The sequence below is a fragment of the Sparus aurata genome, chromosome 9, assembly GCF_900880675.1.
Source record: "Sparus aurata chromosome 9, fSpaAur1.1, whole genome shotgun sequence".
Taxonomy (NCBI): domain Eukaryota; kingdom Metazoa; phylum Chordata; class Actinopteri; order Spariformes; family Sparidae; genus Sparus; species Sparus aurata.
In genome coordinates, this window is record NC_044195.1 from 34,859,753 (window position 1) to 34,882,960 (window position 23,208).

General features: G+C 43.0%; 3 protein-coding genes across 4 annotated transcripts; 1 reads left to right on the forward strand and 2 right to left on the reverse strand.

Moving 5' to 3' along the window:
- Positions 1 to 2,549: 2,549 nt before the first annotated feature.
- On the reverse strand, positions 2,550 to 6,026 carry LOC115588009 (fibroblast growth factor 4A-like). The gene is made up of 4 exons (XM_030428242.1): positions 4,730 to 6,026; positions 3,685 to 3,813; positions 3,340 to 3,443; positions 2,550 to 3,253 (listed from the first exon to the last, which is right to left on the reverse strand). The coding sequence occupies exons 1-4, from the start codon at positions 4,896 to 4,898 to the stop codon at positions 3,068 to 3,070; spliced, it is 588 nt and encodes a 195-aa protein (XP_030284102.1). The 5' UTR covers positions 4,899 to 6,026; the 3' UTR covers positions 2,550 to 3,067.
- An 850-nt stretch (positions 6,027 to 6,876) lies between these two features.
- Positions 6,877 to 17,316, reverse strand: LOC115587991 (coiled-coil domain-containing protein 93-like). Of its 2 annotated transcripts, XM_030428212.1 has the most exons (24): positions 17,160 to 17,316; positions 16,538 to 16,651; positions 16,277 to 16,371; positions 15,640 to 15,751; positions 15,169 to 15,267; positions 14,297 to 14,353; positions 14,018 to 14,118; positions 13,459 to 13,476; positions 13,138 to 13,174; positions 12,935 to 13,033; positions 12,612 to 12,662; positions 12,289 to 12,375; positions 12,006 to 12,122; positions 11,535 to 11,597; positions 11,156 to 11,229; positions 10,580 to 10,661; positions 10,159 to 10,233; positions 9,972 to 10,043; positions 9,214 to 9,322; positions 9,032 to 9,114; positions 8,907 to 8,944; positions 8,731 to 8,815; positions 8,408 to 8,521; positions 6,877 to 7,748 (listed from the first exon to the last, which is right to left on the reverse strand). In XM_030428212.1, exons 1-24 carry the CDS (start codon positions 17,244 to 17,246, stop codon positions 7,692 to 7,694), a joined length of 1,926 nt encoding a protein of 641 aa, XP_030284072.1. In that variant the 5' UTR covers positions 17,247 to 17,316; the 3' UTR covers positions 6,877 to 7,691. The 2 variants fall into 2 exon arrangements, with proteins under 2 accessions (XP_030284072.1, XP_030284073.1); XM_030428213.1 differs by lacking the exon at positions 13,459 to 13,476.
- A 1,436-nt stretch (positions 17,317 to 18,752) lies between these two features.
- Positions 18,753 to 21,373, forward strand: LOC115587985 (U3 small nucleolar RNA-associated protein 14 homolog A-like). Its single transcript, XM_030428203.1, has one exon. The coding sequence runs from the start codon at positions 18,845 to 18,847 to the stop codon at positions 21,185 to 21,187; it is 2,343 nt and encodes a 780-aa protein (XP_030284063.1). The 5' UTR covers positions 18,753 to 18,844; the 3' UTR covers positions 21,188 to 21,373.
- Positions 21,374 to 23,208: the final 1,835 nt, after the last annotated feature.

Consider the following 23,208-nt stretch of genomic DNA (forward strand, 5'->3'; position numbering starts at 1 on the left):
AGCTGCTTCAGAACCTGGACTGGGCTCACTGTCCAGCTGCTGGTCAGAACCTGGACTGGGCTCACTGTCCAGCTGCTTCAGAACCTGGACTGGCCTCACTGTCCAGCTGCTGGTCAGAACCTGGACTGGCCTCACTGTTCAGCTGCTGGTCAGAACCTGGACCGGCCTCACTGTCCAGCTGCTGGTCAGAACCTGGACCGGTCTCACTGTCCAGCTGCTTCAGAACCTGGACTGGCCTCACTGTCCAGCTGCTGGTCAGAACCTGGACTGGCCTCACTGTCCAGCTGCTGGTCAGAACCTGGACCGGTCTCACTGTCCAGCTGCCTCAGAACCTGGACGGGCCTCACTGTCCAGCTGCTTCAGAACCGGGACGGGCCTCACTGTCCAGCTGCTTCAGAACCTGGACAGGTCTCACTGTCCAGCTGCTTCAGAACCTGGACAGGTCTCACTGTCCAGCTGCTGGTCAGAACCTGGACCGGTCTCACTGTCCAGCTGCTTCAGAACCTGGACTGGCCTCACTGTCCAGCTGCTGGTCAGAACCTGGACCGGTCTCACTGTCCAGCTGCTTCAGAACCTGGACTGGCCTCACTGTCCAGCTGCTGGTCAGAACCTGGACTGGCCTCACTGTCCAGCTGCTGGTCAGAACCTGGACTGGGCTCACTGTCCAGCTGCTTCAGAACCGGGACAGGCTTCACTGTCCAGCTGCTTCAGAACCTGGACCGGTCTCACTGTCCAGCTGCTTCAGAACCTGGACCGGTCTCACTGTCCAGCTGCTGGTCAGAACCTGGACGGGTCTCACTGTCCAGCTGCTTCAGAACCTGGACCGGTCTCACTGTCCAGCTGCTGGTCAGAACCTGGACCGGTCTCACTGTCCAGCTGCCTCAGAACCTGGACCGGCCTCACTGTCCAGCTGCCTCAGAACCTGGACTGGGCTCACTGTCCAGCTGCTGGTCAGAACCTGGACCGGTCTCACTGTCCAGCTGCTTCCTGCAGTGTGAAGTGTGTTTTAAAGGGTCAGTTCACCTGAAACAGGCAGACGGTTCTGCAGCTGCTCTCCAAACACATCAGGTGAAAAACATTCCGTCTGTGTTCTGATGGGCAAAAAGTGGCTCCATGACACCTGAGATGTGTTGATGAGACAGAGATTCTGTTCCTGTTGATGTTTGCAGAAATTATTAATTATCGGGGTCCAAACAGAAATAACAAACCTTCAACTCAGAGCAGATAAAACTAAACGTTTCTGCATCATTTAAATCAGGTGAAATGATCCTTTAAGTTCAGCCTACTCGTCAAACTACCGTCAGCTTCAACACTGAAAACATTTGCAGGTTTTCAGTTGAGAATTATTTTATTTTATACATTTTTCAAACATTTCTAACATCTAGAAATATCAGAACACTGAAGTTTGCTTTTCTCTCTCTACTGTTTCCTCTTCTGGTATCTGAGTGACTGTTTTCTAATCGTGCTGTTAGCCCGGCTAACTAAAAACTAGCTGCTGGATATTTAGGTAAACTAGTTTATCTGACAGAATCATCAGTAAATAAAAAGTTATTTCATTTCACTCACATGAAACTAAACATGAGATTTACTGAATATTAATGAGTCTGTAAAGTTTGTAAAGATCCACTCCAACACAATGTGATTATAAAAAATAGATATTTTATTTAAAACTATATGATATTCTACAACGACAATAAATAAAACTAGACAAACATAATAAATAATGTTAATAAAGTTACAGGAAGCTTCTTCTCATAATGAATTTCACAAACAGTTTCACTGAATCTCGACATCATCAATATTTCTGACATCTCTGCCTATATGTAGCTGTTTAGCTGCTAACTTTTCCCATCTGTGGTTTGGTTCTGGTTCTGGTTCTGGTCGGGGAGTGAACACTGGGTTAATCAGAGATGATTAACTGAAAACATCTGGAAAAGATGCTGCTGGAAGTCGACTTCTGTCTGAAAAAAACACCCAAAGAATTGTTTTTCAAAATGATAGAAGGCTCACCATATTTTGGTGTTAAAGTGACGAACAGAATCAGAACGTTTCAGAACCGGTCCAGCAGATCGCCTGACAAAATGATCATTTTAACTCACAGAACATGGGAGTGATGCCTCAGTCAGATATTCTGACTCTTGAAGTCACTCTGGTTGGTGAGTTTGTGTTAAAGTCACTGGCTCACTATGAAGTGCTGATCCAGTAACTCTGGACTCTGGTGGTTCTGAACAGAGCGACTTCACAGCCTTACCCTCTGGTGACAAGAAGGTCTTTTTCAATACGGATCCATAACGTTGTTCAGAGTAACGACCTCAGCCTGTCGGTGGTCGTTTCACTACTGGAGCTGAAACTTTTTGTACCTTTTATTCAGTCAGACACCAAAATATGCAAAAATATTTAGAAATATAAATAATATCCTAAAAAACTCACACACACACATTTGACAGAATAAATAGAATAATCCTGAGTGTTGCAGTTTATATTTGAAGCGTCTTCCAGCTGCAGGTGTGTCCAGGTGTGTACAGGTGACCGGGTCAGGTGTGTACAGGTGACTGATGACGGTTCGTACTCAGTTCACTGTTGTTACTCACAGGAAGTGAAGTTTTGTTACTGCAGCTGTTTACTCAGTTTTTTAAGTTTATTAATTATTTGGTCTGGCGTTCGGGTGAACCCAGCCTTGGCCATCTCTTCCAAAAGTTTGTTGTATAGTTTGCTCTTTCTTGTGGAGGTCTCTAATTTCTCCTGGAATTCGGGTGATGCCCAAATCGCCACCAAACACTTAGTTTCTTCTGCCGACCACTGAACATTTTTCTTCTCCATCGTCTTCTCTGCTTTCTTTCCTGCTCGACACGCCCACTGATGATGTCACGGTTCCCAAGGAAAAACCAACTAGTTTTAGGTTCCGCTGAGAACCGACTTTTCAGGTTCCGAACCAATTATTTTTTCAGTCTGAACTTGCCGGCCGGTTCAAAGTTGCGTTCGGGAACCAGAACCGTGCTGGAGCCCTGCCAGTGTGAAACCCGTATCTGTGAAGCTTTTCTTCAGCTCTGAATAATCCGTCCTCTGATCACGTGGTCGTCCTCCGCGGCAGGAAGTGTGTGCAGGACTGGTGGCGTCCCACCGTGTTGCCCTTCCTCAGCTCTCCTCTGTGGGACAGAGCCAGGTAGAGGCCCGGGTGGGCCAGAGAGGAGTAGGTGGTGTAGTGGTTCTCCTCCAGGTGCTCCTTCAGCAGGCAGTCGTCTGAGAAGTTAGCCTGAAAAACATAAAATCATGGTTTAGTTCTTGTATCTGACTCAGTGCCTGTAGCTGACTGAGTGGAGGACATACAGAGCGACTCACCGCTCCGTACGCTCGTCCCTGAGCGCTCATGCAGAGGTACAGGCCGCTCTTCACGCCTCTGATTCCCACAACGCCGTGTTTCATAGCAAACATCTTGAGCCAGCCTGGAGGAGACGGAGGAAGGCAGAAGAAAGATGAAGAATATCTCAAACACTTCAACATTCAACTGGATCTAAAATATTAAAATGAATATACACAAAGTATTTAACATCTTCATCAGCACTTTCAAGGTGTATTTAAAGCTTTTACAGTAAATACACTGTGTTTTTATACATTTACATACATATAAATACACACATGATTATTCCTCCTCACATTCAGTCATGTTATTGTGTCTGGACTCACAGTTCTCGGTGGGTTTGTGGACGCCTCCCACGGAGCCGTTGGACAGAATCTGGAGATGGTAGCCGATCCCGACGCGGCAGTAGAGCAGCTGCTGTTTGACTCCTTCTCTGATTGGATGAGGATTTGAACCTGCAGTAGAAACACATGTTAACGAACCACACCAGAGGATGATACAGAACATGGACCGAGCCGCAGAGAGAACAGCGCCTGATGAAGTTTGTCCACTGAAAGTCTTGTTTTTGCACCTGACAGGCTCAGATTTAAAGCCACCAGACTCCATTGACAAAATGGTCATTTTACCTCACAGAACGTAGAAGTGACGCCTCAGTCGGTCGTTTTGTTTGTGTTACTGTGTGACTTCCTGAGTCAGTGGCTCTCCAGGATGAATCCCAAAGTGACATCATGAGTTACACAATCACACAAACAGAATAACTGACTGACGCATCACTCCCACGTTCTGTCAGGTAGAATGGCCATTTTTGTCAATGGAGTCTTGTGGCTTTGAACAGAGCGATAAAATCTCTTTCTAATTCAACAAAAAGGATCAAACTCGTTTAGAAAATAGTGTGTGTCCTTACAGATGATGTTGGATTACGTTACAGCCTGTTTAACAACGAGACCAACTACAAAATATTTTGTACATTTAAACACCATGAGATGTAAAACAGGGCCCAGGTTTAAAAATACTGAAATGACCCTTTAAGAGCTGAGGCACTGTGTTTTAAACCATGTGGTATAAAGAGTTACCTCTCAGGATAACTTAACACTTGACTGTCATTTAACTCTGTTAGTAAGTTCTGTTAGGACAGAAGGAGACATTAAATTACTGTTACCACATAAATGACTTTATTAGCAGTATTTGTCCAGTGAGTCCTGATGGAAGCACTTGTTGTTCATTGTGTGTGTTTTTGTATAGAGATCTAATGTAGGTGAGTTTTAGACGACGTGAAACAAAGAAAACATCAGAGCTGAACGTCTTTAAATAAATCAGGAGAACTTCTATCAAACGAAGGACAAACTAAATAATACGTCACAGTTTTCTGACCTTTTCCTTTGAGCAGCGTCTCCTTCATGTGCAGCTTCCAGAGGCCTCGCAGACGAGTCCCGTGGTCGTCAGGTGAGTTCACGGCTTCCTGTTTGTCGGCTCCCAGCGCTCGGTCACACACACTGAGGACCAGCAGCAGCAGCAGGGACACACTCATGGTGACACACATCAGACAGGTGAGGACGTTCTGAACACGCTCATGTCCTCTGCTGAATGTCTGCTCTTCTTCTGTGAGCTTCACTGTCGTCTCTGCTTGACACACTTCCTGCTTTTATCTCCTCCTCGACTGACACAGTAAGATACTCCTCTGAGCTCCATCTTTATCATATCAGTGATCCTCACACACGTGTTCCTCTCTGAGGAAACAAACCTCTTCATGTTCTCACCAACACGACTTCTCTTCAGGGCCAATCTGCTGTTAACGCTCCAGTTTATAGTTTAACTTCAACTATTAAAGGAGGCAGAGGAGATCAGAGCAGAATGGTTTTACAGTTTTCAGCCTGCGTACTTCAACATGTTTTCATGTCGTCCAATCAGAGCTGTGACGGGCGAGAGACATGCAAACTGTCTGTTCAGTATCACAATCAGCAGATTAGAGAGCCGCTCAGCTGATAGAGGGAAACACAAACCAGTTCAGGGATCTCATGGACGGTGACGTCATCATGTTGTGGTTATTCTTACACAACATGGCCAAATGTATGTGGACACCTGAGCATGTTCATCAGCCTTCATCTCAACTCTTCTGATTTCAGTCTGTCCACCAGATGTGGAACCAGCTGCAGGGATTTGAACAGCACAGTATCAGAGAGGTTGAACAGGTGTTAGTGATCAGGTGTTCAGGTGTATAAAACCTTCAGAACCTCCAGAGGGAGCTGCACTGAAGTCTGAACACGTGTGAAAGTGACAAAGAAAAAACGTAGATTGTTTATTGCTTTGGATTTAATGTGGAACCTTTCTGCATTAAAAAGACTCACAGAGCAGAACCTCAGCACACCTGTGGGCCGACCGGTGCTGAAAAAGGCCCGGTCTACACGTACATCTGTATTTTAGAAACTGAGATTTCCCGACAGCCAGCTTCCTGTTTGCTGAGTGGCTGACAGACTGTTTCAGGTGTGTCAGGATGGATGGAGATTATTTCTAAAACGTTGTTAAAACACTCGTCTGGATGGAGATCTTTTATAAAAAAACAACAAAAAAACCTCTTTCCAAAAACAACACCTCTGTCGACACAGGTTCTTCTCCTCGGCACCTGTCAGTCCAAACGGCTGAACACTTATTTCAGAACATTCTGGTCCAAAGTCCTTCAGAGTGTTTGTGGGGACGTTGTTATTAAAGTCTCCTCAGCGTCACAGTGAGTTTCATCTGGTCGCCCGTCGATGTAACTTCAGGAGGTCAGAGAGTGAAGAAGGAAGTCGAGACGAAACATAAAGAAGACAACAACTCCCATGATGCAACGCTGCTTACTCTTTTGTTTTGATTGAGAAACTACAAATGATTGATTCAAAGTTTTAACAGATGAAACCTTCTTTGTTGAGGCAGCAACTATTGTTGGTATTATAGGTTCATTATATAAACAAATGATGTGTTAAATAATTACATTTATTCATGTTTCATGTAGTTGACATGTTAGAGTTGAAGGTTCTGACAGACGGGATTCTGGGTAAGTCTCTTTTTATGGCTGTAGACAGTATGTTCAGATCATGAGTGAAAAAACAATAAATAACATTTTGTCCATGTTTCGATGAATTAAATGTTCTTTAAATCAGGTTGTGAACGACACATGAACACTGAGGAGTGTGTACGAGCTGAAGGGAAGATTTCTGACTCATTATAAAGATATAGATTGTAAAATTTTAGACATTTACCAACAGATATCACAATGAAACTTTCCTGGTTGATTACTCACACTACAACGGTTATTTGTTTGTATAGATTTTTCTGATATTTCATGTTTACATTTACAAATTAAGACTTTTATCAAATATGAACTAGTTTGTGTAAATGTCCAGAGCAGAAATCTGAACCAAATAAAAACCTTACGATGCAAAATTTAAGTTTTTAAGTGCAGTTGATAAAACAAGTGTTTAGTTATCGACCATCTGATTCAACAGTCCTGCGAACAAAATCCTGGAAAACATCCTGAAACATTCCTTCTTATTAAACTTTATTAAATTCTCTGTCGGTTACAAACCTTCCAGGACTTCCAGGCCTGGTGGAAACTGTGTGGGAGCAGAAGTTTATTTTAGCCGCTTGTCTAACAGCAGATCTTTTGTGTTTGGGTGACAAACAGGATGTTTCCTTCACAGATCCAACATGTGACACTGACACTGTGCCGACTTGTGATAGCTGCCGTCTTCAATCAGCACACAGTGTTTGGCAGAACACGTCTATCTGACATGAGTCACAGCTCAGACATGCACTCGTTCATACAAACATGGTTTTACTGGTTGAACACTGTCGGTACATGATCGTCACTGGAGGGTTAGTGTAAGACACGAGGTGAGTTCAGACTGCAGAGCAACACAACTTCATTCACAGAGAGACTTTACACTTTCCATCAGCGAGTCCTGCAGCAGCAACACGTTCAGGCACTGAAGATTAACTACAGCCGGTGCAGCTTTAAGGTGCTGAATGTTAGTTTTTACATTGTAGATTCCTGTTTGTGCAAAATTTTTCAAATATTATTAAACACATAATTTATAGCTTGATTTTTCCATTTTTTTTTTTTAGAGGAATTTAAGATTCAAAGTCATTTCTGTATTTTGGCACATGAAGACTGTGAAACTCTTCTCACAGGTTTCAGATCAGAGGTCACAACATTTATCAGCTATGAAACATTAATGAACAAACACGTGGAATGTTAAAAAAAACCTGCGTACATATAAAGTTAATGTGATCGTTTGAGCTCGTATAGATTAAATATCTTTCATTTACATCAATAAACAGTTTACCAACAGCCGAGCTAAGAGGCTCCTTTAGCTCTCAGCTTGGACAGCAGCATCTCGTTCTTCCGACACTCCTGGAGACACAAACGTGACATCATCAGTGACATCATCAGTCACACATATCATAAATACACTGATTCTTTACTTTCAATCTTTGCTAAAATATGCCAAACTAATAACATCTATGATCAACTAAACTAATACTGATATTTTTTACCAGTAGACAAAAAAACTTTGTTCCTGTAAAAAACACGACAGATGAATCCTCCGATATCACCTGATTTTATTATTTATTATGTTTATTTCTCAGCACTTCTTAAACTTTACTGTAAATATGACAGAATTAGCCAAGAAGCTAGTTTTCAACTGAAGTCAAGAAATAATCATCAGTTTATTAGATCCAGTGTGAACTGTTGATCTGAATCAACAGTTGTGCAGAAAATCCTCTGCAACTTTATAATGTTCAGTTCAACCTGCACAAAATGTTACCACAACATGGCCATGTGCCAATAATAATAATGATAATAATAATAATTTCTTGGCTGCATGTTGTGTCGTAACATGTTTGAATATCTCGTCCGTCTCATTTAAATGAACAAACATAAATTCTGTGTTAGCCGACTGATTTTTTACAGCAGTGAGTCAGACAGACGTCCTCTGCTCGTCTCCTCTCAGCTGCAGACTCACGTGTCTTTACGTCGTCTTTAACTGGAGAACAAACTGAGTTTCTCACCTCTTTAAAGTCTTTGACGGTTTTGAAGTAAAGCCGCTGTTTGTCGAGCAGCTCCAGATACTCGTCGTTCAGCTGATCTCTCCTCATCTTGTTCTCCTGCTTCTTCTTCTCCATCTGCACACACACACACACACACACACGCACACACACACACACAGACACACACACACAGACACACACACACAGACACACACACACACACACACACACAGCTGTCAGAACTGTGGGTGGTTCTGCTTTATTACACCGGCTCATGAGAGTTTCCTCTTCACAGAAAAAGAAGACTGAGGTTGGAACAAGCTGAACTCTCCCGTCAGTGTTACCTTGATGCGACTCTGTTTGATTCCCTCCACGATTTGCTCCATCTGTCGGAGGAACTGATCTTTGGCTGCTGAAGACGACATCGCCCTGAACGACGACAGAGCAGCAGATTATTCACTGACTGACAGCCGGCAGGACGACAGACACACGACACACTGCAGGGTGTGTTTGTACTCACTGTTGGAAGTTGTCGTGGATGGAGTTCAGCAGATTCACCTGCAGACAGAACAGCAAACGTTCTCTCATTAATATAAAGAACATGTTAGCTGGTGCTGCTAACAGCTGACTGCTGCGTTCACTCACCTCCTTCTCCAGATAAACCTTCTTGTCGTCTAACGTGTTGTACAGAGTGAAGAACTGCTTCGTCTCTTTGTGTGTGGCAGAAACTACAGAAACAAGCAGCAGAGATTTAACATCTTTGTTCATCGTTCCACAGACAGGTACAGTCGTTTATTTACGGCTGGAGAACGTGGAGTCTTTTCCACCTTGGCTGTAGAGCTCAATGAACCTCTTCTGGTACTGGGTCAGCTCGGCCCGGCTCGGCACCTCGTCGATCTTCCTCTGCAGGATGGCGATCTCACGGTTCCTCCGAGCCTGAACGCAGCGAAAGAAGGAAAGTTTTAAATACACAAAACTCAGATTTTTCTCATTCTTTCAACTCAATCATGAAGTTGAGCTGCACATTTTCACTGCTTTACATTCACACTCAGTATTGTGTGAAACATGAAACATTCAACGCGAAAACATTCATGAAATGTTAAAAAACATTTCAAAAAAAGCTTTTTAATATTAATACTTTTTGGTTTAACCGACTAGAAAAGTTGAAGATGATCAGCTGTTTATAAACATTTCAGTTTCTCTCACATGAAGATGAGAAGAAGCATGAAGTAGGACATTATTTAAATATTATTAAAAAACATTTAAAAACTGAGTCGAACACTAAAATAATGTCCTGATTCTGGTTTCAGTGGACAGTTTAACTCTCATAAGTTTGATGCAAACTGAATTACTTTGAATAAAAACTGCTGGATTTGAAGCAGAGAACTAAAACACAAAGACGTTAATATTGAAGACACGCAGCGAGTTCCAGCCTGAATAAAGTGTATTTGTTGTGTTACTGTCAGAACCGCCTCTCTGCCTGGTTCTTATCCGGGCTGTGTTATCTGCTGCTGTGACCTACAGAACCGTCCACACGGATCTCTGCAGCAGCTTCTTATCTGTGTTTGTTGTATGAAGCTGTTACCATGAGCAGGCGGATCTTCTGCAGTTTCTCTCTGTCTGTGTTGTACTGTTTGTCGATCAGCTGGTTCCTCTCCTGTAGAAACACAAAGTATTCAAGCAGATCAGAAGATTTGAGTTTTCTCACGACTTTTCAGAAAGCTGAGATATAACACGTGTTTGATGTTGTAGATAAATCCAGGCAGACGAACCTTCTCCTCGTCTGTATCCTGTCCTGACTCCGTCTTCAGCTCCTCGATGTTCTGCTGCAGACGCACCATCTCCTCCTGCACACACACACACACACACACACACACACACACTATCAGACCTCAGCATTTAATCGTGCTTCATTTATTGTTTGAGGTTGTTTGGTTTTAAGTTATGGTTTATTTATTTTGGTTATTCCTATATTTTTTAATCACACTCCCTGAATCTGAGGATTAGGGTTTTGGAAAATATAAAGTAGTAACGAGACTCAGCAGCTGTGTGTGTGTGTGTGTGTGAGAGTGTGTGTGAGAGAGTGTGTGTGTGTGTGTGTGTGTGTGTGTGTGTGTGTGTGTGTGTGTGTGTGTGTGTGTGTGTGTGTGTGTGTGTGTGTGTGTGTGTGTGTGTGTGTGTGTGTGTTCTCACTCTGCAGTGTGTGCGGAACTCCTGCTCCTGCTGCTTCAGGTTCTCGTTCATGGTCACCAGAGCTCTCAGCTTCTCCAGCAGACTGATCAACAGGACAACACTTTATTAGATACACTGTCTGATCATCAATCAATCAGAGATCAAAGGTTCAATACTGCTGAAGACTGAATCTCTCAGAGGGCCGAGCTCTTTACACACACGTTCTGACTTCAGACATTTGGCTGCAGTTTCCTTCAGGAGCCTCCAGAGGTCAGTAAAGTCTGAGTTCAACTGAACTTTGTCCCAGGTTTTAATTGTTCTCAGAGGTTTTATGTGTATTGCATTGTTCAAACGTTTTCTGGCTTTATTCAAACATTTACACAGAACTGTGGGATTCAATGAGTGAAATCAAACCCACAGTCTTTACTTATCTCTCCTGTCAGTCTCCTGTCTGAAGCAGTAAAACCTTTGTTGGATGAGAAGTCACTGATCTGACTCTCTGAACTTTACTTTAACACTTCTGATGACAGCAGGCAGCTGTTGGGGGTGATGGAGGAAACATCCTCCTAAAGTCAGAGATCTTTTGTGTCCACTCACCTGCTGTCCGCCTGCTCCTCCATCTCGTCTAAAGACTTCAGCTCTTTGTCCAGTTTCTCCGACTGCTCTGTTGCCTGTGAAGACACGGCTTCCGTTACAAAATGTCTCCTGATTTTTAAACGGATGACTCACTGTGATGTCATCGATGTTACGTTAGAATATTGGTGGAAACTTTCGGCTGAGCTGTTTGTCAGACCGCCAGCTGCCGGTTCACCCTGAACTTCTCTTCATGTTTGTTTGGTTTCAGAACAGCAGAATGGAACAGGCACTAAAAATGTCTGACAAGTAATTCAGCAGTTCAGTCCCTCAAAGACAACATGAACCAGTCGCTCTTCACTCTGAGGATTAACTCCATCATGTGTCTGCTGCTTCGTCTCACCTCCGTCAGGTTTCTCTTGGCCTCGTCAGATCCTTTCTTCACTTCTGCATGTTTGACTTGTAGCTGTCAGAAAAAGACACAAACACGTGTTAGTGAAAGTTATGAGCCCTCTCAGATCGCTGCTGTAAATCAATGTTCACTTCATTTAAAAAACACCATTTCAGCTGTCAGTAAGACACTATGAAGAGGTTCATTTTGTGTCCAATCAGTGATTCAACAGAACAGGAAGGTACATTATCTTTCTGGTTGCTCATGGAAACAAAAGTAGCCGTGACAAACTGAACTGCTCGGTGAATAGAACGCTACAGAGAGGTTATAAATGAATATCCTGCATTAAAACTAATAAATACATTTTTAAAAACTTCACATGTTGGTTTCTGTAAAGCCACCAACACACTCCTGTGCAGACTTCACACTCCATTAAAGAGTGTGACACCGTGAGGAACACGTGTGGCCTGTTGGCCCTCTCACCTCCTCCAGTTGTTTCTTCTTCTGTTGGATCTGTTTGTTGAGTGAAGCCAGCGCTCGGCGGTGCTGCTGCAGCGGGCCGTAACGCTCTGAGCGCTCCTCTGACGACAGCTCCGACTGCTGCAGGGACACACGGGACAAAATATATTATAACTAGCATTATAACAGCAGAGAAGAATGGAAAGCTAAAAGCTGTGTTGTGTTAATGGTTTTATTTCATGTTTTAATTTTAAAAGATGATATGAATCCAAACAGCTCTACAGTGAGAGTGCTGATGGTTTCTCACCTTCTCAGCGTACTCGGAGGCGATCTGTTTGATCTCCTCAGACTGAAGTCCGACTATCTGACCCACCGCACTCGCCGTCAGCTTCCCCTGCACAAACACACATCAAGGTCAGAATCACACATTAATGTTTAATTCACATGTATGATTTTTAGCCATTTAGGTGTTAAGTTTATAGTTAATGCATCCCCACAAAAAGATTAAATTATCTGACAACTCAAAATGGAGTTAAAAGAATATGAAGACATGAAGAAGACGAGCTAACGGTCCAGATTTCCTGAACCTGGAGCGGGAGACAGACTGGAAGTAAAAAGAGGTTTGTTTACCTCTTCATTCACCATGGCAGCCATGCTGGTCATCAGAGTTTTGATTCTCATCTAAAAGAATAAAAAACAAATAGAATTACGTCACAGTTTAAAACAGGAAGTTCAAGAAAGTGCAGTATGACATCGTGCTCTACAAATAAACTTCAGAGTGCTCCAAACAAATGCAGCTTCATTAAATTCTCGTTTATTCTCACAACTTTAGTAATAAAACTGCCTGTTAAAGGAGAGAAATTAGAAACGTTTTAGATTATCACAAAATAATGAAAAATAAAATAAAATCGTTCCAGTTTTGCATTGCAAAAAGTAAAACACTGAACACTCACCTCCTCCGCTGCCTGCAGGTCTTCTTCCTCCGACACCTCCGACATCCCAGGCGGCGCCGCCTGAGAGCCGCCGGCCTGCGAGCCTTTCTTCTCATCCACCTGGAGGAGGGAGAGAGGATGGAGGAGGTGAAGATAACGAGAAGGAGGAGTAACAGAAAGGAGCAAAACTCTCAGAGTAACAGAGGAATCAGTCAAACACCCACCTTGTCTTGTTTGGACTGTTTGCTGAATCCATATCGCCTGCAGGGAGAAAGAACAGAAACTCTTCTGTGAATGAAATAAAGTGAGAATTTCTCCCAAAAGGAGTTTTTAAACCCACCATGCCACATTACAACATCACACAACAAACAGCAGTAAACCAGCCGCCTCAGGACTCCACTGTGTGAACAAATAAACCAAACAGGCATCACAGCAGCAGTTTGCATCCATCATGCCTCAAACGTGTGAGAGCTGTTTGCATCACAGAAACACAGAAGTGTGAGGAGGGAACAAGCCGCACACACTCAGACATTCACAGTACTTACAGGAGGAAATCTGACACTCTAGTACACAAGTGGAGATGGATGGATGGAAAAACAACATGTCAGACAGATGAGACATGAGACGTGTGTGTTAAAGAGTACAGCAGCACATGACTGGTGTTCAGGTCAAAGGTCAACAAGAGAGGAGGGCTATACGTCCGTCATGGTTTTATTTCATGACATCCTTAAAAAAATCCTCAATAAAGTGATTCTTTGGATTTCTTTCTCTTGTGACACCTTGATTTTAACTGTTACTGTGGTGATATAAATTTAATATAAGTCAGTTTTAGTGCAAGCATCACTGAAACACTGAGCAGGATGTTGGTGTTGTGTTGGACTGATGGGGTTAAAGACTGCGTCTCTATCAGTGCTGAGAGGAGCAGCTCGTGTTACAGCTTCACATTTAAGAAAACACAAACAGACGCTGTGGAAAGTTTGTCTACAAACCCGCTGAACATCACAAATGTCTGATTAAACACGCACATCTTTCAAAGACTGTTTACATTTACGATAAATGGAAATCAATAACCAACATGGACGTCTTGAAGAGGATCAGTCTTACCTGCCGTACTCCAGCAGAGTGGAGTGAACTCTGGACTCCTCGTCCAGCAGCTCTCCTGCGTCTCTCTGCCTCCTGTACTTCCTCTGAGGTTTGTACACTTCCTGCAAAACAACACAGTGTCGCTCAGGGTTTAAGAGTTTATATTCAGTAGAAAAAGAAAGTCACAGATCAGCTGGACAGATCAGTTATTTTTACATTTCAGTATAAACAGTTGTCATAATAATGTGTGTGTGTGTGGAAACTTTGCTGTATGTGACGCCTGATGGAGCAGCGACTCACCAACACATCCAGCACCGCCCTCACAGCTTTGTCTTTCCTCTGGAGAAACTCTTCGTCCTGGACCACAAAGATTCACACACGTCAACACTCACAGCTCTGATCACGTGACGAGGAGGTAAATAACAACCACACGGCTGTAAAACACAACTGAACGTCTGTTAGAGATTGTAATTATCTAAAGACTCTAAATTTTAGGTCTGCAAGTCACATATTTAGATACATCAATTTTAAAATTGTCTTAGCATTTCAACATCTTATGAAAGTTAGAGTTCTGAATAAGATAATATTTTGACGCAGGAAATTCTTGACAACTTTTTATTTTGTCACTCCTATTTTATGTTTTTCTTTCTCTCTTTGCACTACGAGGCCTCTAAACTCTGTTCAGAAGAGTTGAAAACACATTAGGATTTATATAAACAGGAACTTTTTATGTAATAATGTGAGCAACAGTTAAGATAAGATTAACTTTCTTTAGCTATTTATTTTACAAGTCAAGGGTGAAAACCAGAAAGGAGTGAATAATAAATGTAAAACAAGATAAAAACAAGACAATAATAAAAACTGGAGTCACAATAAAGACTTTGGACACCTTCGACTTTCTTTAGATTACAGTTCAGACTGACTTTTTCAAGCCTGTGTTGTTGATAACGTACAATTCATAAGATATAACTGAAAACAACTCACACTTTCAGGAACCTTGCAGCGTATATTTGATGCCACCTCGGCTGCAAACTCAGACGCTACAAACCTCTGAATGTTCCAACATTCTGAGCTTTCAAAGACACTTATGTAATTGCTAAGATTACAATTTAGCTGTGCTTCCCTCCATCAGCCACTAGGACTCAGCTGAGTTTCTGGTACTTAACCGTTACCTCTGGGAGTTTGTGGGTCTTGTTGAACTGAGAGATGGAATACGCTCTCACATAGTCGCCCATCTCCTCTTTCGTCTCTATGGCTCTCTTCACCAGCCACTGACAGGAGACACAACAACACAGCTCATCACATACAGGAAACACGACTCGGTGCAGCACAAACTGATCCAGCCTCCAGCTGAGCCTGTCGTCTGGAATTTGTCAATTAAAAACGTTAATGAGCTGATAATGAAGTCCTGCAGTGAGTTAAGATGGAAATCACAGATTCAGATCTCATCAGGTGAAACAAATGTCATTAAAATGTTCCAGACTTTGAAGACAAACTACAAACAGACACCACAGACAGAAATTATACTCTGACTTTATGATCCTCACTTCTTTTAAATGCCGTTAACAAACAGCCACATTTGATGCCGAATTTTAACACACAGGATGAGTCTCTGCATCTCAGTTCAGGATGAATCCTCTCACCTGTATCACGGGGAAGATGTGGATGAAATCCAGCCCCTGGATCTGATGAGGCTCCAGACGATGAGGACACTTCATCTTCGGGAGCACAGACACGATTTTCTCAGTCAGAGCTCTGCAGAGAGACAGAAACACTCCTCACAGATCGAATCGAGCTTTACTCTACAGTGATGGCAGCCCATAGATTAAATTAACACAAAACCAGTAAGAATGACGTCCAAAACTATCTTAAACTGACAACTTGTCTTGTTTTAACTTTAAGTTAAATGACCGGACTGATCCGACAGATTTTAGGCTTGATATTCGAAAATTATATTATTGACCATTTCTCCGTATCTGTGATGAACAGAGGCAATCATTTGATGTCCAATTCCTTTCACTGTCTTAACAAGTGCAGCTTCTACACACTCTGATCTGATACTGCAGGTGGCTGCAGGCTACTTGACAGGTGGTTTGCAAGCCACTAATAAACACAAAGAAGAAGAAGAAGAAGAAGAAGAAGAAGAAGAAGAAGAAGAAGAGAGCAGCAGTTGTTGTGCTCATGAGGTCAAACTGCCATTTGCAACATGTGTTAAGAGAGAAGAGAAAATGTCTATGAGCTTTAACACAAATCTTATCAGAGCTGAAAATACAGACTTACATTTTCTGACCAATGGTTGAGTTTTCTTGAAATAGCAGGTCGACATCGATGTCAAAGTTACATGTGGTGATGCACCAGGTCATACCGCCGACCACCTGAGGAGGAGGGACAAGGAGACAGGAACAAAGAGGGAGAACGTTGTGATAAATTGGTATTTGTTTACTTTGTGAAGCCTCCTGAACATGAAATAGAGCTGAACTCCAGATCACAGTTTAGTAAAACCTGACGAGCACTGCCTCGTCTGTGGATCCTCTGTGTTACCTTATCAAAAGGCGACAGTCCTTTGATTCTTGCTCTGAAGTATCCAGCAGCCAGCAGCAGCTCCAGGATCTCTGCCAGCTTAACGCTCTGCTCTTCATCCTCTCGGGTCTCCACCTGGGAATCAAACACACCATCATCACCATGATCATATGTAGAAAACTAGTTTGGGCATATGGGCTGCTGAAGTGCTGTCGTGCAAGACACTGCTGCAGAAATGCGGCTTTATAACTCAGATAGCTGATGTCAGGGTGGAAAATTAGCACAAGCCAAATGCTCATATAATATTGAAGTAAATGGCAGATTCTACATTAAATATTCATCTGTCAGAGGCTGATAGATGCTCACAGCTTGATTAGCTTAACTTGCCTCCTTAAGGTAGATATTACGTCGATATTCCTCCATAATTAAGTTATTCAAAAAGTTCTTGAACTTCCTACTGAGCCGTAAAAACTGTTATATGACAGAAACGTTTAATTTCAGCCGTTATAAGCTAGTTTTCAACCGTTATCTCAACAGTTAGCTAGCTAGCACCCCAGCTATTCGCCGACATTCATCGCTTTGTGCAGTTTTTACAGTTAACTTCTGTCTGCGGCGCTAAAAGGAAGATAATAAAGATCTTTACCTGGATGAGGTTGCCGTCTTGGTCATACTGAGCCCCTATTTTAGAGCCAGTTCTCACTCTGTGGAAAACAGACGAAGCCGCCGCCATGTTGGCCGGAAGTGTTGATGACGGATCACATGACGGAGACACGTGACGCGCTGATATTTATTGTCATTTACGTCTAATTTTGACCGCGGATACACACAAAAACAAGAATTATGACTTTTTACTCACATTCTCTGGTATCTGAAACTATAATATGTGTTTTAAAGTGTTGCGAGGAGCACAGACATGTCGACGACACAACATGTAAGCGCGCTTTTAACCAGCAGGGGGCGCAGTGGGGTCAGTGAACAGCTGCTGGACCAGAAGAAGAAATACAATAAGTTTTATTATTATAATATCATTGTTTATATATATTATATGTTTGTTGTTATTGTTGTACAAATGTGTAATTGTTGATTTATTATTAATATCATTTTTTTTATGTTTTAATCAGCTTCATTTTATATTTTATATTTAAGTATTTTTATTTAGCTTTTAATTTATTTGAATGTGTTCCCTTTTTTATTTTTTGACATATTCCTTTGCCTTTGTGTTAATGTTCTATGTCTGTTACTTAGTGTTTACTCAGTGTTCATTATAGAAGAAATAAAGCTGTTTTTTAATGTACAAAATTTAAGTAATTACCATTATTTCATTATAATTATAATTTTATTTACATTTTTATTTGTGTGTTATCTAAATTATAATGTATGTTTTTACTCAGCTTAATTTTCTATTTTCTATTTATGTGTTTATATTTCGCTTTTATTTTATTTCAATGTTTTGCTTCTTCCTATGTTACATATTCTTTTGTCTCTGTGTTAATGTTTTATGTCTGTTCATTATAGAAGAATTAATGATAGAAATCATACAGTTTATTACAAAATAAAGTAAAAGAAATTCATGTTTGCCCAGATATCGTACTTGCAACTAATATCATACAAAATATCATACAAAGTCAGCATCTCATTTTTACATTTTAAAAAACATGTATATATTTTAGAAACAGATTTGTTTGACACATTTTTTACTGAGCATTTTTATCTTAATTCTTACATTTGGCTGTAATTGATTTTCTTTCTCTTTCTCTATGTCTATTGTTTAAACCAAAATAAGACAACATGTATAGTACGTAGCACGCATATAGTCTTCATTATGTTTATTTCACTGTTCCATTATTGTATTTATATATATTTTAATATATATATAATTCCAGAAGAAATAAAGGTAGAAATCATACATTTTTATTAAAAAATAATGTTAACGAAAGACACACAGGGACATAAATAATCCATCTGACTCATTATTAATAAACGTCAATACATACAAAACATGTTTATATTTTTTCAAATGATGCATTTTGCACATTTTTCACAGTATATTATTGTGTTTTATCGTATGTATTGTTAATAAATCAATACCGACTAATCAATCAATAACAATCAAGTCTATTTCAAAGTCAGTTATTGTTATTTAGTGATATTTCATAATTTCTATATATTTTAATCTGTCGTCTTTAACTGCAGAAGAAGAAGGAGGAGAAGAAGAAGAAGAAGAGGTTTACGACAGTGCCGCTGACGGTCTGTTTTACGACAGCGGCTCGGTTTACGTCACACGTGTGTACAGTCGTCTCCTCTCCGCCGCGGTGTGTTTACTCCAACATGGCCAGAGCTACAAAGAAGAAAGCGAGTAAAAAGAGCGATAAGAAGCGCTCGGAGCTGACGGAGGAGAAGGTGGAGGAGAAGGTGGAGGTGATGTACGATGATGAAGATTTAAACGAAGACGATGAAAACATCACGAGCGAGGAGGAGGAAGAGGAGGATGAACGAAAACACCATAAGCTGCTGGAGGCGATCAGCTCTCTGGGAGCTAAGAGGAAGAAGACCCTGGGGGAGAGGTCCGAGGCGGCCGTGCAGATGTCCGAGTTCACCGTCACCGCGGAGGGTGAGCGGGACCGGGTGGACCTGTCGGACCTGATCGGCTCTATGGAGAAGACCCCCGGTGTGACCTCCAGAACCAAGAAGCAGCTGAAGAACCTGCAGAAAGACAACAAAACCATCGAGAGCCCTCTGAGCCGGCAGGAGACCGACCGGATCCAGAGAGATGTGGCTTTCCAGAAGGCGGCTACAGAGGTGACCAAGTGGAAGGGGGTCATCAAGCAGAACCAGAGAGCCGAGCAGCTGATCTTCCCCCTGAACCGGGAGCCCTCCGGACCCAAACCCATTGAGAGGGTGGTGACCAGCTGGAAGGCTCACACTCCGCTGGAGGAGGAGATCTTCTCCCTGCTGCACGCCAACAAGCAGCCCATCCACGACCCCATCCTGACCCCGGCGGAGGAGGCGTCCATGAAGGCGATGAGCCTGGAGGAGGCCAAGATCCGCCGGGCTGAGCTCCAAAAAGCCCGAGCGCTGCAGTCCTACTACGAGGCCAAGGCCCGCAGAGCGAGGAAGATCAAGAGCAAAGCCTACCACAAAGTCCACAACAAGGCCAAACGTAAAGAGTTCCTGAAGCAGTTCGATGAGATGGTGAAGACGGACCCGGCCGGCGCCCTGGAGGAGCTGAACAAGATCGAGATGGCCCGGATGCAGGAGAGGATGTCGCTGAAGCACCAGAACAGCGGCAAGTGGGCCAAGTCCAAAGTCATCATGGGCAAATACGACTTGGTCGCTCGAAAGGCCATGCAGCAGCAGCTGGAGGTCAACAAAGACCTGACCCAGAAGATTGTGACCTCGCTGAACGCTGAGGAAGAGGAGGAGGAGGAGGAAGGAGGCGACGCTGAGGTGCTGCCTGACTTTGTGAACGACGCGGAGCAGGCAGTGGACCCTTCAAACCCCTGGATGAGAGGGAAGCTCTCTGAAGACCCCACAGAGAAGGACATGATCGTGGATCTGACAGCCGAGGAAGCGCCGAGGGCAGCCGAGGAAGAGGAGGAGGAGGAAGAGGAGGTGAAGGAACCAGAAGAGGAAGTGCTGCTCAGAGAGTTTGATGAGAGGAGGAAGCAGCGTCAGGCTCAGGAGGCTGAAGCTCAGATAACTGTGGAGGAGGAGGATGATGATGAAGAGGAGGAAGAGGAGGATAAAGCTGCTGACGAAGAGGAGGCGGAGCTGTCAGCGTTCACGAGTCTCTTCAGAGAGAAAGCCGAGGCAGCAGCAGACGTCACGGACACGTCGGCTCAGCTGGAGGAAGGTCTGACGAGGATCAGGACTCTGGAGGACGTGGAGCTCCTCAGTGTTCCTCAGGAGGAAGCAGCCGCTGATGAAGCTCCTCTTCCTCCTCCACCTGCAGAAAACCCCCCACCTGAACCTCAGAAACGGGAAGCAGCAAAGCCCAAGAAGAGGAAGAGAGCCATCGAGCTGAAAGAAGTCCTCACCAAGGAGCCCAAAGTCATCCAGGTCCCTCTGGCTCCGACCGTCGAGGACGCCGAGGACGCTGACGAGCAGCTGGACCAGCGGGGGCTCATCAAGGAGGCCTTCGCCGGAGACGACGTCGTCGCCGACTTCCTGAAGGACAAGAGGAAGCAGGAAGACGCGGGGAAGCCGAAGGTGGTGGACCTGACGCTGCCCGGGTGGGGCGAGTGGGGAGGGACCGGTCTGAAGCCCTCCCGCAGCAAACGCAGGAGGTTCAGGACGAAGGCGGTGCCGCCTCCACCCAGGAAGGACCAGCGCCTGCCCAGCGTCATCATCTCAGAGAACAAGAACAGCGCCGTCAGACTCCACCAGGTGAACTCGCTGCCCTTCCCCTTCCAGAACCACTCACAGTTCGAGAGCACCATCCGCTCTCCGCTGGGCCGCACCTGGAACACCGAGAGGACCGTTAAAAAGAACATCAAGCCGAAGGTGGTGACACAGATGGGCGCCATCATTGAGCCGATGGCGCGGGAGGAGCTGCTGAAGGACAAGAGGCCGGCGGCGGGGAGAGGAGGGCGAGGTGGGCAAGGAGGGAGAGGAGGGCGAGGAGTGGACTCACAGAGGAGACACATCAGAGACAAACGAGCAGAAAAATGACTTCAGCAGGTTCTGTTTCCTGGTTCTGTGTGATGATCAGTTCTGTTTAATCCATCTGAGAATATTTCAGCGTGTAGAGATCAAGTTTGTGTTTCTGGAGCTTTTCATGTCCAATATTTGATATTAAAATCTGTCAAATCAAAAGTCGACTGAAATACTTTGAGTAAACTCGACTGAAGATCTGAAGTCGCTGGTCTGTTTTGTATTTTACTGAAGCAATTAGGAATGTTTTGATGTTGGATTATATTCAGAGGAAGGAAGGATTAGTATTGATTAGAATCTAAATATAAGTGTGACGTCTTTAAATGTCTTCTTCAGTCCAACAGTCCAAAACTCAAACAGTTTTGCAGCAAATCGTCTCATTAACCGGCTGCAGACACACAGACACACGACTGGACGATTAGCACGATGGCTGACAAACAGATTTTACTTCAACTGATCGATGGAGCTGCTGAGATGTTTTATTAGAACTCAGATGACTGATGTCTGGAGGAGAAATGTGGCTTTATTACCTTTAAACTGTTGAAAACAACATGAACTGAAATGTTCACTGAGCTGATGAGATGAGAATATTTCAACATTTACAAAATTAATTGTGTTGAACTCGTCACATATTTGACTAAAGTTCTGACAGAATAAAATCCTCACAAGAATCTGCTGATGCTGCAGGTTGAAGTTGCAGTTTGGTCATATTGAGATGTGAGAAACGTCTCAGCTGACGGTGCAGCTGATAGAATCATAGTTTGAGGGAAAGAGAACCAGAGAAGTCAGCTGTGAACTAAATGACAGTAACGTGAGAATAAAATGCAAAACTAAAAACAGACTGATGATAAAAAGTGTTCAATAATTAAACAAGACAAAAATAGAATACAATAGATTCAGAAAATTAAGTTGACTGCTGCCGAGAAGAGAATATTGTACATTATAATAATGTTCTGACCCGGTTCTGTGTCTTTAGTCCAGTCCAACTTAAAAATGCATTAATTCATTCTCAGTATTATGGATGTAAACAAAACATTTGAGTTTTTTATTCTGCTAAAACAGAATGAACACGTGAGTGAAAACCTTGATCCTATTAAGTCATTTCCATTTTTCTTTGTCTCTTAAAAAACAAAGTATTTTGTCATCAGGCTGAACTTGAGAACATAAACTGAATCAATAATCATTTCTTACAGTTATTATTGCAGTAAGATGTGTCAGACAAACATCCTGCTGCACAGACACATTATTTCACTACAGTTAAATCCGTTTCTCCTCAGATTCAGTGATTATTTAAGGTATTCTTTTATTTTCCCTTTTTGTAGTTTGTCAATGAAAACCAGCAATTAGCTGCAACACTGCAAACATGTCTAAATATCTGAATATAAGAGATTAATTCTTGTTTGAGACGGAGCAAGTGATGTAATCTAAATATAAGATTATTTCACCAGAGCTCTGACATGTTTTCTGTCTCTGTGACTCAAATTCTGAGATGAAATCAAGACTCAAACCTTTTTTGGGGCTCTTATCTTCTTCTTTATATCATAATAAGAGTTGGATTGGTTTTGATTTTTAATCTGATTGTAAGTTTAACACACTCGACTCCATCTCCAGTTTTTCACAGACTGTGAGTCATTTCTGCAGCCGGCAGCGAGGCGTCTGTGGATCAGGTGAGCAGTTACCTGCAGCCTGAGAGAGTCGGAGGCACCGTGACGAGCGGAGCGTCGTCCAGCAGCGTTTTACACGTCTGTGCTCCACTTCCTCCCTCTCTCCTCCTCTGTTGATTTCCAATACATCTGTAAGGCCGTGCAGCAGCGTCTAAAAGAAAAGCCATTTCAGTTGGGTTAAACCTTCACACATGGGTGAGAGTGCATGCTTTGGCACCTGACGTCTCTGTATTTCACGTGATAGACACTCTATTAAAGCGGGGGATCCTGTAATGGACTATGCATCAGTTCAGGTAATGGTTGTCAGGCTGAGTGCCCGAGAGGCAGCAGAGAATTCCATTAGAAAACCTTATAGTTACTAAATCAGTCATTCTG

Coding starts and splice junctions, on each gene's coding strand:
- LOC115588009 (XM_030428242.1), bottom strand. CDS start 4,898: ATGTGTGTCACCATGAGTGTGTCCCTGCTGCTGCTGCTGGTCCTCAGT. Junction 3,444..3,684: donor CCACAAACCCACCGAGAACT/GTGAGTCCAGAC, acceptor CGTCTCCTCCAG/GCTGGCTCAAGATGTTTGCT. Junction 3,254..3,339: donor AGGGACGAGCGTACGGAGCG/GTGAGTCGCTCT, acceptor TATGTTTTTCAG/GCTAACTTCTCAGACGACTG.
- LOC115587991 (XM_030428212.1), bottom strand. CDS start 17,246: ATGGCGGCGGCTTCGTCTGTTTTCCACAGAGTGAGAACTGGCTCTAAA. Junction 14,119..14,296: donor GGGCGGTGCTGGATGTGTTG/GTGAGTCGCTGC, acceptor GTTGTTTTGCAG/GAAGTGTACAAACCTCAGAG. Junction 11,230..11,534: donor CCAAGAGAAACCTGACGGAG/GTGAGACGAAGC, acceptor GTGTCTTCACAG/GCAACAGAGCAGTCGGAGAA.
- LOC115587985 (XM_030428203.1), top strand. CDS start 18,845: ATGGCCAGAGCTACAAAGAAGAAAGCGAGTAAAAAGAGCGATAAGAAG.